Source organism: Pituophis catenifer, unplaced genomic scaffold, assembly GCF_029215685.1.
Source record: "Pituophis catenifer annectens isolate HBS135680 unplaced genomic scaffold, rPitCat1.0.hap2 SCAF_8, whole genome shotgun sequence".
In the NCBI taxonomy this organism is placed as follows: domain Eukaryota; kingdom Metazoa; phylum Chordata; class Lepidosauria; order Squamata; family Colubridae; genus Pituophis; species Pituophis catenifer.
In genome coordinates this window covers 4,267,651-4,282,308 of record NW_027256888.1, presented here as the reverse complement: position 1 = coordinate 4,282,308, position 14,658 = coordinate 4,267,651, and the positions used below count along the sequence as shown (strand labels likewise).

General features: G+C 41.9%; 1 protein-coding gene across 4 annotated transcripts in view; it reads right to left on the bottom strand.

The window, feature by feature from the left end:
• Positions 1-503: 503 nt before the first annotated feature.
• The window catches only part of RBM47 (RNA binding motif protein 47), a 58,372-nt gene continuing 44,217 nt past the window's right edge, over positions 504-14,658 (bottom strand). For 3 of the 4 annotated variants that reach the window (XM_070948644.1, XM_070948648.1, XM_070948645.1), the window contains exons 3-5: positions 6,378-6,584; positions 1,986-2,188; positions 504-1,140 (exon numbers count right to left, since the gene is read on the bottom strand). In XM_070948644.1, the coding sequence (XP_070804745.1) occupies positions 892-1,140; positions 1,986-2,188; positions 6,378-6,584 (659 nt within the window). In that variant the 3' untranslated portion in view covers positions 504-891. The remainder of the gene's footprint in view (positions 1,141-1,985; positions 2,189-6,377; positions 6,585-14,658) is intronic. The other variant, XM_070948649.1, reaches the window with a different exon arrangement.

The window sequence follows — 14,658 nt, the reverse complement described above, 5'->3', positions numbered from 1 at the left end:
AATGATATATTTTTTTCCTAAGACACCAATGATTTATGCACTGAGGGTGAAAATGAAAAAAATAAAATAAAATAAAAAATGAACATGACTCTCTAGAGAATGCAAAATAAAAATTATCCTTAACGTTAAGTATCGTTTTAGCAGGATCTGGTATTTAATGCGAGGTCTCTACAAGGACACTTGTGGTTCTAGATTACACAGAAATCTGATAATGCAGAGGTCTCAATCATTTTCAAATTGCACTTTCCAGTTTCACTTCTTAAATAAAACACACATTTGTAAGTATATCTATCTATCTATCTATCTACCTATATATCTCTTTTAAAAAAAATCTTTTGCATTACGGTTTAAATATCGAATATAGTCTTCAAAATATATTGTTTTAAAAATTTTCCCCCTACCTGTTTTTTTTTGTTTGTTTTTTTAATATTTACTTGATATATTATTCAAGGCCTTACAAAATAGGCCATTCTGGAGTGCAAGACTTAACTAAAAAATAACCTTCATAACACAAACGCAGCGAAAATAAAACGGCTTAAAAAAAAAAAAGAAGAAGGAAAGAAAGAAAGAAAGAAAGAAAAAAAAAATCTACAACGGAATATAAACCTGTAGGGAAGCACAGCATTACGGGTTTTTTTTTCTCTTCCTTTCTTAAAAACAAAACAAAGCACAAAAGGCCTACAAAGTTAGTAAAAACTTCATCCGTATAAAAAGATTTCAAGCATGATGCTGTGTCGGTGAACAACTTCACTTCCAGGTTTTTATCCTCAGTTTACTGACATCCAAGCATAGAATTCTACAGTAGGTTTCAGGTTTTCTTCATAAATAGTAAAATGTTCCTTCAGCTCCTTCCACCTGCTGTGCCCACCCCACCCTCCCAGCCAGCAAGTCTCAGTAGGTTTGATAGACATCATGGATGGGGATTTGAAAAGCGGCAGCTGGAAATGCTTGGGGGATGTACCCCGCGTATCCCCCATAAGCTGCGGCGGCTGCGGCGGCGGCGGCGTTCTTCTGTAGTGTGGCAATTGTGGTGGCAGTCGCAGGAGCCGCGAATGGAACGTAGCTCGCGCCGTAGATTCCCGCGGCTGGAATTCTCTGCATACTAGGCGCCATGGCGTACACCGGAGTTATCGGACGGCCCTGCCGGAGAGAGCGTTCAAGAGTTAATCCTGTCACCATCTGTAAAGGAACTAGATTTCCCCTGTCAGAAAACCAAAGTTCGATCCTAGGTAGAAGCAGATATTTCTCTCTCTGGGGACAATGAGAATATATCTGCTGAACAAAACTCCGCATCGGTGACAGGAAGGGCATCTGGCCAGTAAACACTCAGCTCCATTCAGTTGCCCAGACTCCACCCCGCAAGGGATTATGGTGTTGTTAAAAGAAAATGATGTCAGAAAACCAAGATGGCCGCCATAACAAAACGGTGAAGGCGCCAATGGTAGTTTCTAGATTCAAATATCTGCCTACTACCGGTAGACCTGGTCTTACAATGATTCATTTAGTGACCATCCGAAGTTACAACGGTACTGAAAAAAGTGACTCGTGGCCGGTTTTCACACTTGAACACCGTTGCAGCATCCGCATGGTCACGTGATCAAAATTCGGCCGTTTGGCAAACGGGCTTGTACTTACGACAGTCGTAGTGTCCCCGGGTCGCGTGATCCCCTTTTTACCGACCTTCTGACCAGCAAAATCAACGGGGAAGCCAGATTCCCTTCACCACCGTGTGACTAATTTAATAACGGCAGCGATTCACTTCACAAAGGTGGCAGGAAAAGTCGCAAAATGAGGCAAAACTCACACATTTCTCACTTAGCGACATAAAGGTTGGGCTCCACGGCGGTTGTAAGTCGAGGACTACCTGTACTTGCAAGCCAAGAGGTGCTCTTCTCTTAATACGAGCCGGTGTTATCTTACTCGCAGGAATAGAAAAGGTTGATGTTTCTACACCTGCTTGAAAGTCTTGGGAAAAAAAATCATACCTGGAAAGGAGGCGGGGTGGAAACTGCAGGTAGGACAGCGCCTGCTGCCACTGCGGCGGCCGCCGCCGCGCTTGCTGGGTCCTGCTGGACGCTGATAGGACTGATGATATGTTCCATTGCATGGATCTTCCCATCGTCAATCACCTTGGTGGCCGGTGTGGCTTGGAACATGGAATATTGGGTTCCAAGCGTTGGAATTGCCACTGCAACAGATCGAAGAAGCCAAGTTAGGCCTGGCGTTAACATTTCAGCTTTTAATCGATAGCTTGGAAGGTTTATTTATTTATTTATTTATTTATTTATTTATTTATTTATTTATTTATTTATTCAATTTGTATGCCGCCCCTCTCTGAAGACTCAGGGCATCTCACAATGCATTGTAATCAAGCTTTAGCGACCAAATCAAGGTCCTTTTGCAGTCGATGCAATGCGACAATCATTCTGGGTCCTCTCTTTGGTGAAAGTAAGAAATAATCTACTAGGTGCAGAGGGGGGCTGCTACGGGTTCGCCCGGGTTCGGGACAACCCGTAGCTAACGTTATGGCCGGTTTGGAGAAACCCTGGCTAGCCCCTCCCACCCCACCCCGCCCCTCCCAAGAGTCTCCATGTGGCCCATTTTGGACGTGAGGTAAGTGCAGGGCGTGTGCGGAGGCTCGGGGAAGGGGAAAAATGGGTCTCCCTGAAATTCTAGAAGTCCGAAAACAGGCCCGTTTCCAGCCTCCAGAGGGCCTCCAGAGCGCCTCCAGAGCTCAGGGGAGGCAGTTTTTGCCCCCCTCAGACGCTTGAGGAAAGCCTCCAGAGTCTGGAAAAGGCGAAAACACCTTCCCCCACATGGTGCAGGAGGCTGACTAGGCCACGCCCACCCTGGCCACGCCCACCCAGCAACCGGGGAGTGAACCCGTTGCTTAAATTTTCGAAGCCACCTCTGACTAGGTGCACTCGGAAAAGAGCAGAAGAGAACAACAGAGTTGGAAGGGACCTTGATTCGAGCACTGTTCGAGACCCAACACCAGCAGCCCCCCAACTTTTTGACCGGTTCCATGGAGAGAGGTTTTTTCCATGGAGCGGAGGGGGGCATGAGTTTGTGCGCTGATTGTATCCTGTGGATGGGGTTATCCTTGTTTGCATGGTCTGGTTTCTGGCACGCCGTGGCCTGTGGCCAGTCCACAGACCTGGGATTGGGGACACCTGCCCAATACCACATTAGATAAATGGCTGTCTAATTTCTTCTCCATGTTAGAGCACCCACAACTTCTGGAGGGAAGTTGTTCCACTGTTGTTGTTGTTTTTTTGTAAATATTTTTTATTTTTTCCCAAACATAAACATAAAATATAACTTTCAAGAACAGAGTTTCAATCCGGTCATAGATGGTTAACATGCTTACATTCTTTAACACGCTCTGTTCCACTTTTCCATTACATCTTTTAAAAATTTAAAACAGAGAAAAAAAAATTTAAACATAGAATTCTAACACTTTCATCTAAACAAATCTAATATATCAATACAGTTTTAACTTCGAATTAAATTTTAGCTCATTATCTCTGTATCTATATCTCGTCAATATCCAAATAGTTATTAACAATATTCTAGTCTCTTATTCTAATTATATACCTTACAATTTTATCACCAAAATTATCAAGTTCAATTTCAATACAACTCCATTTTGTTAAAATTTATAAAACCCAATTTTATCAACATCTTAATTATTTGACCCTTTTTATCAAATCAAAATATCTTAAAACTTTCCAATTTAATATCCCACATATTACACAGTTTTATCACAAAAACATATTGCTTATTCTTCTCCAAATTATCAACTCTTTTGAGATTATTCCCAATATTATCTCCTCCCGATCTCCCAACATTATTGGCTGATTTCCAGCATATTGTATTTGACTAGTTTCTAGCATAATCTCCTCCAAAACTCCTTCCATTGTTTGGCTGATTTCCAGCATATTTTGTTTGGCTGATTTCCAGCATAATCTCCTCCAAAACTCCTTCCATTGTTTGGAAGTTGTTCCACTGGTTAATTGTTCCAACTGTCAGGAAATTTCTCCTTAGTTCTGGGTTGCTTCTCTCCTTGCTTAGTTTCCATCCATTGCTTTTTGTCCTGCCTTCTGGTGCTGTGGACCCCCTCTTCTTTGGGGCAGCCTTTCAAATATTGGACGACTGCTATCATGTCACGGGTGAATAGGTAGCGGCGGTAGTACGAAGCTCCGCCCACCCACCCGGACGTCGTTCCTTCCTGGTTTTGCGCATGTGCAAAGGGTCTAAAATTGCTTTCGAACCAGTAAGGAAGGTAAGTAGACTTCACCTCTGCATGACAGCATGTTAAACTTTTTTTCATAGAAGGATATTGTGCAGCCCTTAGGGCCTCACTTCTGCAATATTGGGAGTCCAAACCACAAGGAAATCTCTCCACTCCTCCGTGGTTGCCAGCCAGAAAGAGGAAAGGAGCTCAGCAAAATTTACCATCGCACAGAAAATATGATAGGCATCTGGCACTTGAGGGGAGACAGCTAATTAGAAAGTCGAAGGAAGCCATGATGACTTGTCCGATTTTTGAAACGACTCAAAATGGATTTCAGAAATAAGATGTGACCGACCTTCAAAATATTAAACTATGCAGGTCCAAACTTAGCTGTCAGCCTTCGATGCTATCTCAAAATAAATGAACTTCCAAACCGCCAATCTTTAAGGAAATTTTCTCTTTATTCGAGTACAGCAACCGGATCCTGGCTCTTCACGGTCAATACTGACCTTTGCCCCCCCCAATCCCTCCCTTTCCGATCCCCAATTCTCTGCTTCTCATTGGCTATCTTCCAAGTCACTCTCCTGATTCCTTTTCCCGTCAGTTCACAGGAATGTTCCCCCACTCCTCATCTCCAAGGAGACCGAATCTTCAAAGGGATTTAGCAGGCAAAAGTTCAGGCTTCATCCTCCCTTTTCTATGTCAGCGCTGAGACGCTGACATTAGCAACTTCAACTCCCAGGCTTCCCCAGCCAGCATGGTTGGACACCCCTGTATTAAATAGTTACTGGATCTTGGAGCCTTATCTAATTATTCCCATGAGTAGCTGTCAGACTGGGAAGATTCCTGTATTACAGGCAGAACATAATAAAGTATTTAGCTTAAACTGTGCATGTGGGGTCTGGTTGTTCGTGCTTGACAGGCATGTACCCCTCCAACCAGAAGAAGGACCACCAACTTTCTTCAAATCCTTTCCCATCATCTTCTTCTCACCATAAGAATCATATTTCATACTTCATCAAGCAGCATAAAGTTTCTGGGTGTGCCGCTAACGAGTAGGTTGACTTGGTCGCTCCACAGCGAGACACTGGTGAAGCGGGCACAGCAACGCCTGCATCTTCTGCCTCGCATGAGAAAAGTACATCTTCCTTCCCAGGGATGGGTTCTACTTACCTTTTCTACCAGTTCGCAACGGGATCACGTGCAGATCGCTGATGATGACATCTGGGGCGGTCGGTGGGGCCTCCCGCCGGTTTTACTACCGGTTCTTGCGAACCGGTCCAAACCAGGGACAAGCCACCACTGTTCCTTCTCCTGTCCTCACCACTTTCTACAGAGAGCATCCTATTATATTGCATTACAGTCGGGATTGGAAGCCTTACTGCTTCAGACAGGAAGGTGCAGAGAGTGGTGAGGACGGCAGAAAAGATTATTGGCAGTTCACTCCCTTCTATTCAGGACATGGCATATAAGCGATGCTTGAGCAAAGACCGTAGGGTTGTTTTGGACGCTACACGTCCCTTTCATGACCTATTTTCCTTGTTCATTTCTGGGAGGTGGTATCTGAAGCAGAACATCCAAATTATGCCACAGTTTTGTTGCATATAGCATCAAACTTGTGAACACTCAAGTTTCCTCTTTCCAATATGTATTCAAGATGGACATTGGTTAACATATATATATGTATTTATATGTATGCGATATATATATATATACACCAGAGGTGGGTTTCAGCAGGTTCTGACCAGTTCTGGAGAACCGGTAGTGGCAATTCTGAGTAGTTCGGAGAACCGGTAGTAAACATTTTGACTGGCCCTGCCCCCATCTCTTCTCTGCCTCCCAAGTCCCAGCTGATTGGGAGGAAATGGGGATTTTGCAGGAACCGTCCCCTGGATTGGAGAGGGAATGGAGATTTTGCAGTATCCTTCCCCTGGAGTGGGGTGGGAATGGAGATTTTACCGTATCTTTCCCTGCTATGCCCACCAAGCCACACCCACCAAGCCACACCCACAGAACCGGTAATAAAAAATTTTGAAACCCATCACCGGAGGGCTTATTATCCGGGGAGGTCTTATTTTCGGGGAAACATGGTATATATCCCACAGTAAAAAGTGACAATAAAGGTTACCTATCAACTCACCTGTTCCAGGTTTAATTGCTACGGGATTGACGGCCGACAATTCCAGATTGGGGACCATCTCGTAGCCTTTTTCTTGCTGTTTTCCTTTCCCTTCGTGGTATCTGCTATAGATGCCGCGGCCTGCAGAATAACCCCCCAGGTAGGATCCTCTCGGGCCAGGCACTCGGTTACCTGCTGCACCCCGTCCTCTGCCTCTAACGCTGCCTGCTTGTAAGTTAAAAAAAATAAAAAATAAAAATGCCAAACAGGTAAGTTACACTCGGAACCAGCCACAGTGTTCACCCAAAGGCTACTAAAATGTAAGACTAGAAAGGGAAAAAAAGAAAAGACGTTGCAAGCTCTTAATTACAAAGCACAACTTCCAGATTTGGCCTTGTTTGCTTGTAGCATCGTCACACTCGGCCACAACCTCATGTGATTTATGAACCGTTTTTTTCTAGTTCCCTTGCTCTAGAACAGGGCTCTCCAAACTTGGCAACTTTTAAGACTTGTGGACTTCAACTCTCAGAATTCCCCAACCAGCATGATTGGGCACTCCCTGTGATATAATGTTACTTATATACCATGTTTCCCCGAAAATAAGACCCTGTCTTATATTTTTTTGAAGCCTGAAATAAGCGCTTGGCCTTATTGCCATGCGCTCAAAAGCCCGATTGGGCTTATTATCAGGGGATGTCTTATTTTGGGGAAAACAGGGAAGATCTGGATCTTAAAGCCTTGTCTAGTTATTCCAATATTCTGGGAGTTGAAGTCCGCAAAGTTTGAAAGTTGCCCCGTTTAAAGAAACCTCTGGAACTTGATTTGAGTAAAGCTGACGACTCAACTGGGAGATGTTCAGGAAGGCACAGGTCCAACCTCGGCAACTTTGTTGGGGAGTTGGAGTCCACACATCCGAATGTTGCTGAGGTCTAGAAACACTGATCTAGAAAGTTCAGAAAGAAGACAAACTTGGGAGCGGAAGGGAGATTATCAGCCAGTTCGGGCTGGTTTGGGTGAGCCGGTAGGTAAATTGCTGGCTGGCTCTGCCCCTGGCAGAGTTTCCCCCCGTGGCCTATTTTTGCTTGCAAAGGGGGGGTGCAGGAGGCCGAGTGCTGCCTGTCACACCCCATGGCCACACCCACCTTGGCAACGCCCACCCAGCCGGTCATTAGCGCAGAGATTAGGGTTGTTATATTATTTGAATCCCACCACTGGAAAACATGCTATGTTCAAAAGAAGTCTGATCTATACAGGCGGGTGTTTTGAGCCCTCTCATATAAAGGGATGTGGGAAAGACCTCGAGAGACGGAGTCAAGAGAAGAAACGCCTAGAAACAGCCAGATAAGGGAAGGCATAGTCCACCGCCAAAGCTCAAAAGGGACCTTCCCCTAACTGCTCAGGCTGCAAAGGGCGACGGCGGGAGAATTGTATTTTCAGATTTGCAAGATTATATCACCACAGCTTTTACGATAAAGTAGAATTAGCCCATCTGGCCATCCTCGTTGTTGCCTGGTCTTCCTGTTGTAAGGTGACATCTATCTTGCAAATCTGCAAGTACAGGTGGTCCTCCTCTTACAATAGTTCATTTAGTGACGGTTCAAAGTTACATCGGCAACGAAAGAAAAGGACTTCATCGTTACGAGCATTTGCAGCACCTTCGTGACGTGATCAAAATTCAGATGCATGGCAACCGGCTCAGATGTACGACGGTGACCGTGTGTCCCAAGGTCTTGGGATCTCTTTCTGCGACCTTCTGAGCAGCAATGGGGGAAAGCAAGATTCACTTAACAACCGGGTTACTTAACTTATCAACTGCAGTGATTCCCTTAAACAAACGTAGGCAAGAAAGGTTGTAAAAACAGGGCAAAACTCACTGAACCAATGTCTCACTTAACAACAGAAATTTTGGATTCGATTGTAGTCGTACGTTGAGGACTACCTATATAATTCTCTCCCCCTCCTTTACCTCCTAAGAAACTAGAGAGGGTCTCTTCTGCATTTCTTGCTCCAGTTACAGATTATAAAGTCTTTTATTTGATCGTTCCTTTGTTGCTGTTGTTGTTAGTCGCAAAGTCATGTCCGACCCATCGCGACCCCATGGACAACGTTCCTCCAGGCCTTCCTGTCCTCTACCACCCCCCCCGGATCGTTTCTTAGGTGGTCTTATCTCCCCAGGCCCCCCATTCACCTTCCACTGCTTGGAGATACTTGTATGGCATTATGCCATCAATCTTAGTTCCGTTTTTCCTTTAGTCCCTCTCTTACAATCTAGCTTGTTTTTGTTTTTGTTTTAAAGATACAGAAATGAAAGCAATGCTAGACTTACACAAAAGCTTGCAGACCTATTGAAACATCCAATTTACAAACAGCAGCAAAACTCAATTGTTTTTTTTTTAAAAAAATTATGTTAGTAAGGTCATTGGCATGGGGGGAAAAACATAATATTTGGTGCTTTCTTTTTGCTGTTATCAAACAGAAAACAGTTTCTCTCTCTCCTTCACTCCCTCTCTCTCCCCCTCCACTTCTCTCTCCACTTCTCCCTCCCTCTCCCCCTCTTCCACTCTCTCTCTCCCCCTCTCCCCTTCCCTCTCTCCGTCTCTCTCTCTCCCTCCCTTTCCCCTCCCTCTCTCTCCCTCCCTCTCCCCCTCTCTTCCACCCTCTCTCTCTAACTCACTCCCTCTCTCTCCCCCTCTACTTCTCCCTCCCTCTCCCCCTCTCTTCCATCCTCTGTCCCCCTCTCCCCTTCCCTCTCTCCCTCTCCCTCCCTCTCCCGTCTCCCTCCCTCCCTTACTCTCTCCCCCTCTCTTCCACCCTCTCTCTCCTTTCCCCCTCTACACTTCTCCCTCTCTCCTCCTCTCTTCCACCCTCTCTCCCTCTCTCCCCCTCTCCACTTCTCCCTCCCTCTCCCCCTCTTCCTTTCCCACCCTCTTTCCCTGTCCCCCTCCCTCTCTCCCTTTCCCTCTCTCCCTTTCCCTCTCTCTTCCACCCTCTCTCTCTCCCTCACTCCCTCTCTCCTCCTCCCCCTCTCTCTCCACTTCTCCCTCCCTCTCCCCTTTCATCCTCTGTCTCCCCCTCCCCTCTCTTCCTCTCTTCCACCATCTCCCTCCCCTTCTCTTCCACCCTCTCTCCCCCTCCCTCCCCCCTCCCTCCCTCTTCCTTTCCCTCTCTCTCCCTCCCTCTCTTCCACCCTCTCTCTCCCTCTCCCCCTCCCTCTCTCTCCCTTTCCCTCTCTCTCTCTCTTCCACCCTCTCCCTCTCTCTCCCTCCCTCCCTCTCTCTTCATTATTTTTTTTTTTACCAAAGAAGTGTTTTGCAAGGCAAGGAAAATCCAGATGGAAGGAAAACTGAAAACAGAGTAATAAAAAAGATCAGACAGAAAAGACAGAAAAGAAAGGACAGGGGAAAGAAAAAAAAAGAGACCAAGAAGAAAAAGAACAAAAAAAAACAAAAACAAAAACAAAAACGATATAGAGAAGTGATTTCCAATCTTGTTGACAGTCGTCACACTTATATTTTATTCTCTCTTACGGGTTCCATCTTAGCTGCCTTTCTATAGTCTACTCTTCCCGATTCTCAAAACTCATCAATCAAAAATTAAGGTGTTTTCTCCCCACCCTCTTTTCAGCAAAAGAAAAAAACCTGAACAAAATTACGAGTGCATCTTAATATTATGAATAAAAGGGCAGGGAGGAGAATGGAATCTCTGCTCCTTTCACCCTGCAAGGGATTTGAGACTTACATCCTATTTTGTACGTTATTTCTCAGCTCAGGTTCTTTTTATTGCTACGAGACAGCAAATGTAACTTCCCGGTGCTATCGAGTTGTGCGTCCTCACCTAGCAACAGCCGCAATCGAAAAGGTGCACAACCTGTTTTTGTTCGCCTCCCGACGTCTTTTCTGACCTCAGGAAAGGGGAAAAAACATTTGCAAACAGGAAATTCATAGACGCCTGCTTTCTTTTTCTCTTCTCTTCCCTTCCCTTCTTCTTTCTCTTTCTCTAAATGTCATCTTGCGGTTTTCCTAAATGCACTGTTGCAATATTTTCAGGATCAGACTCAATAAAGATAATAGAAGTTAGAGATTTAAATATATTTCTCTTTAATCATAATAGGCATTCTATATTCGCTGAATATTCAAGATAGAAGCAAGGAAAATGGGGAGGATGGCTCCTTATATATACAAGGGGTGGAGCCAGGAATGGGAGTGGTAAATTATGAATACATTAAAGTCCAAAGAATAAGTTAACCCCTGATGTTCCATATATACATTATTTACACATTAGAGAATAAGGCATTTACATCTGACAAATCCCCCTCTAAATGCCGGTTCGTTATACAACACCAGTTACATTCAGATTCAGGACAATATAATACATATAATTTAGAAGTTAAATATTTGTGTTGTTTAGAAGGTAAGGGTTTTGTTAATATGTCAGCTAATTGTTCAGAAGTATCACAATGTATTGCTTTGATGAATCCGTCTTGAGATAGTTGTCTCACGTGCTTAAATTTTATATCAATATGCCTGGACCTTTGTCCAATTGCATCGGATCTAGATATTTCAATGGCCGCTTTATTGTCTTCATGCATAATAAATGGTAAAGTAGGTTTCTTCCAAATATCTGTGATCAAATCATTGAACCATACAAGGTTATTTGCAGCTTTAGACAAGCAAACATATTCCGCTTCTGTGGTAGAAGTGGCTACCAGTTCTTGTTTACCAGTATACCAGTAAACTGGACAATCGTTCAATAGAAAAACATAACCAGAGGTACTCTTTCTGCATGATGTATCACCAGCCCAATCTGCATCAGCATAACAAGTAATTTTTGGTTCTTTGTCATTATTGGGTTCCAATATTAAACAAAAATCTAATGTACTTTTCAGATATCTTAAAATTCTTTTGACAGCTTCCCAATGATACAAGGTTGGTCTGCTAACATATCTTGACAATAAATTGAGAGGTAATGCAATATCTGGCCTAGTCCAATTAGATATATAAAGGAGTGAACCTATAACTGATCTGTAAAATGTGTTGTCTTTAAACTCAGGGGAAGATTCATCAATGTTTCTGAGAAAATCAGTTTGCATAGGTGTGTCACATGTTTTGGCATTATTTAAGTTACATTTGTTTAGGAGTTCAATGATTTTATCTTTCTGAGTAAGTTTGAATCCCCTTTTTGTTTTGTTAATTTGTACACCAAGGTATTTGTTCACTCTACCTAGTGATTTCAATGAGAAGTGTTCGTTTAACTTATTTACAAAGATTTCCCTGCTCTCTTTATGCTTTCCAATATATAAAATATCATCCACATAAATTAATACAAATTCAATATGATCATTACTCTTTTTTACAAAGAAACAGTTATCAGCAGTGGTGGCGTTGAAATCCATGGTTTTAAGTACTTTTACCAAACAATCGTACCATCTTTTGCCAGATTGCTTCAATCCGTACAGACTCTTATTTAATAACCAAATTTCGTTCTTATTAGTGTATTGACTGTGTGGTGCTCTTACATATATTTCCTTATCTAATTTTGCGTGTAAGTATGCAGTCTGTATGTCATATTGAAACACGTCCAGATTGAGTGCAGATGCTACTACAAGAGCTGTTTTGACACTCTCTGTTCTCACTGTTGGTGAATATGTGTCAGTATAGTCTTCTGGATATTTTTGTGCATAACCTTGTGCAACTAGTCTGGCCTTGTATAAGGTATTACCTCCTTCTAAATTCTTAATTTTATAAATCCACCTGGTACCTATAATTGTTTTATCCTTAGGTGCGATCGCAGGTGTGAATACATTTAATCCTTGTAAACTTTCCATCTCTTTTTCCATAGCTAGTTCCCATTTTTCTCTTTCTTCACGGGGAAGTTTCAATACTTCCTCATATGTATTAGGTGTTATTTGTTCTCTATCCATATGCATTATGTAATCTTTGTATTTATTTGGTATTTGGTTTCTATTGTTTCTAATATTTCTTTCAGGTTTGCTATGGTTGTCATGCAAATATCTAGCTTCCTTTTTTGTTAATGTGTCTGTCTTTATTTTATGCTGACTATTTGTCCAAGTTTTGGTTTTGTTCTTACTTTTGTTAATACTTTGATTTTCTGTTGTTCCTTCCTCGCAAGATATATTATCTTTGCTTTTATTAGGAAATATTTCATTAAGGTGCAATTTAGACCAATTGGCCTGCTCATGGAACACAGCTGTTCTGGATACTATAAATTTGTTATTATTATCAATGAATCTGTACCCTTTGGTTCCAGTTTCGTATCCCATGAATCTTAATCTCCTGGATACGTTTTCTCCCTTTCTCCTCAATTGTTTAGGTATGTGTACGTCTGCAGTAACTCCAAATATGTGCATGTGTGCTAATTTGGGTTTTCTATTGTACATCACCTCATATGGTGTCTTATTCACAATACTGGACCATGTCCTATTTTGAGTGTAATTTGAATAATGTAAGGCTTCTGACCAAAATTGTTTGCCTAAACCAGCATCCTCTAATGTGCATCTAATCATGGTTTGTAGTGTGGAATTCTTTCTCTCTGCAATCCCATTTTGAAATGCAGAAAATGGATTGGACGTGAAATGTAGCATCCCTCTATCCTTTAACCATTGGGAGAATTCTTTAGACATGAATTCACATCCCCTATCAGTCATAATTTGTTTTATTCTAATATTATGTTGTGTTTCTATGCGTTTGTAGAATTCCTTAAATTTCTGAAAGGTTTCATCCTTGTGCTTTAATGTGTAAACAAAACCATAGCGACTGTAATCATCCACTATTGTTAGGAAGTAACGTTTTCTATAGGTAATTGATGGAGTTAATGGACCAACTAAGTCCATATGTACCAAATCAAAAATATTGTTGGTTGATCTGTTAGATTTTTTTGGTCTGGGACTGGTTTTTAGTTTGGTGGATTTACATACTGAGCATTCCAAATAATTTTCACAATTTTTTATTTTGACACCTTCTGCGTGTTCAGTCATTTTTTGTACTACAGGAAAGCTTGCATGTCCTAACTTCCTATGTAAGATGTGAGCACACTCATCATGAATTGGTTTACCTATTTTTGGTTTCTTCTCATTGTGTGTATTTTTGTTATCATGAGTTATTTTACATTCATCATTGTCACTGTTACTGACATTTTCATCATCTGCTTCAATACAATCTTCCATATTTGAATCAATGTTATGTAACCATCTTTCTTTGGTTATCAGATAGGGTAGACCCCCTTTTATCATCACAGTGCCTACATTTGTTTTGTTCTTTTCTATAGTTGCTTTCCCCTTTGAGAAAACTATATTGATGTCAGATTCTCTGCTTAGTTTTATAGCACTCAGTATGTTGTGAGGTATTTCTGGGATTAATAATACCCCCTCTATTTTCCCTAAACCAGGCAAGGTCACATTTCCTCTGCCTAATACTTGGACCTTTTCTTGATTAGCTACCTTTATCACAAACTTATCTTCTGTAAATGAAGATAATATACTTTTGTTGTTAGTGGTGTGATTTGTTGCACCAGAATCAATAAGCCAATTATTGTTCTCATCTTGTTGTGTTCTGGTGCTGTCTTGTTTATTTAGCCCATTTAGTGACCCAGATTTTCTCTCTTTTGAATTTTCTCTACCCCCTCTACTTTCTCTGTAATTTGGTGGACTTCTATATTTGTGTCTATCTGTGGAAGATTGTCTGTAATTGTATTTGCTCCTATATTCTGGCCTATGTCTCTCCCTTGGGACTTTGTGACAATCTCTTCTACTGTGTTCCCTGGATCCACAATTGTGGCATCTAAAGGCCTCATTATATTTATCTTGAAAGACTACTTTCCTAAAAGATTTGTGTTCTGTTTGGTTACTGAAACGATTTTTTCTTGAATTGTCTTCTGCTATCAATTTGTTAGATAGACTTTCTATTGATAAATATCCCAAATTAATGGTATCTAAGTGTGACATAAAGCTATCCCATGATGGATCAAGTGAATTGATAATAACACTTTTCATTGTTTGATCTGAAATCACTTCCCCCCTCAATTGCAGCTCAGCTCTTATTTTGTTTAGATTTATCAAATGCTCACTTATAGAAACCCCTGGTTTCACTCTAGAAGAAAAGAAATCCTTAGACATTCTTGTGGTTGTGGCTACGCTATCGCTGTGAAATAGATTAAACATGCATTGAATTATTTCTGATACAGTTAGGTTTGGTTTGATGCTATGATACATTGCAGGAGACACGCTAGAAATTATTATGAAAAATGCTCTATGATGTAAACAATCTATTTTTAAAGTCCAAGGTCT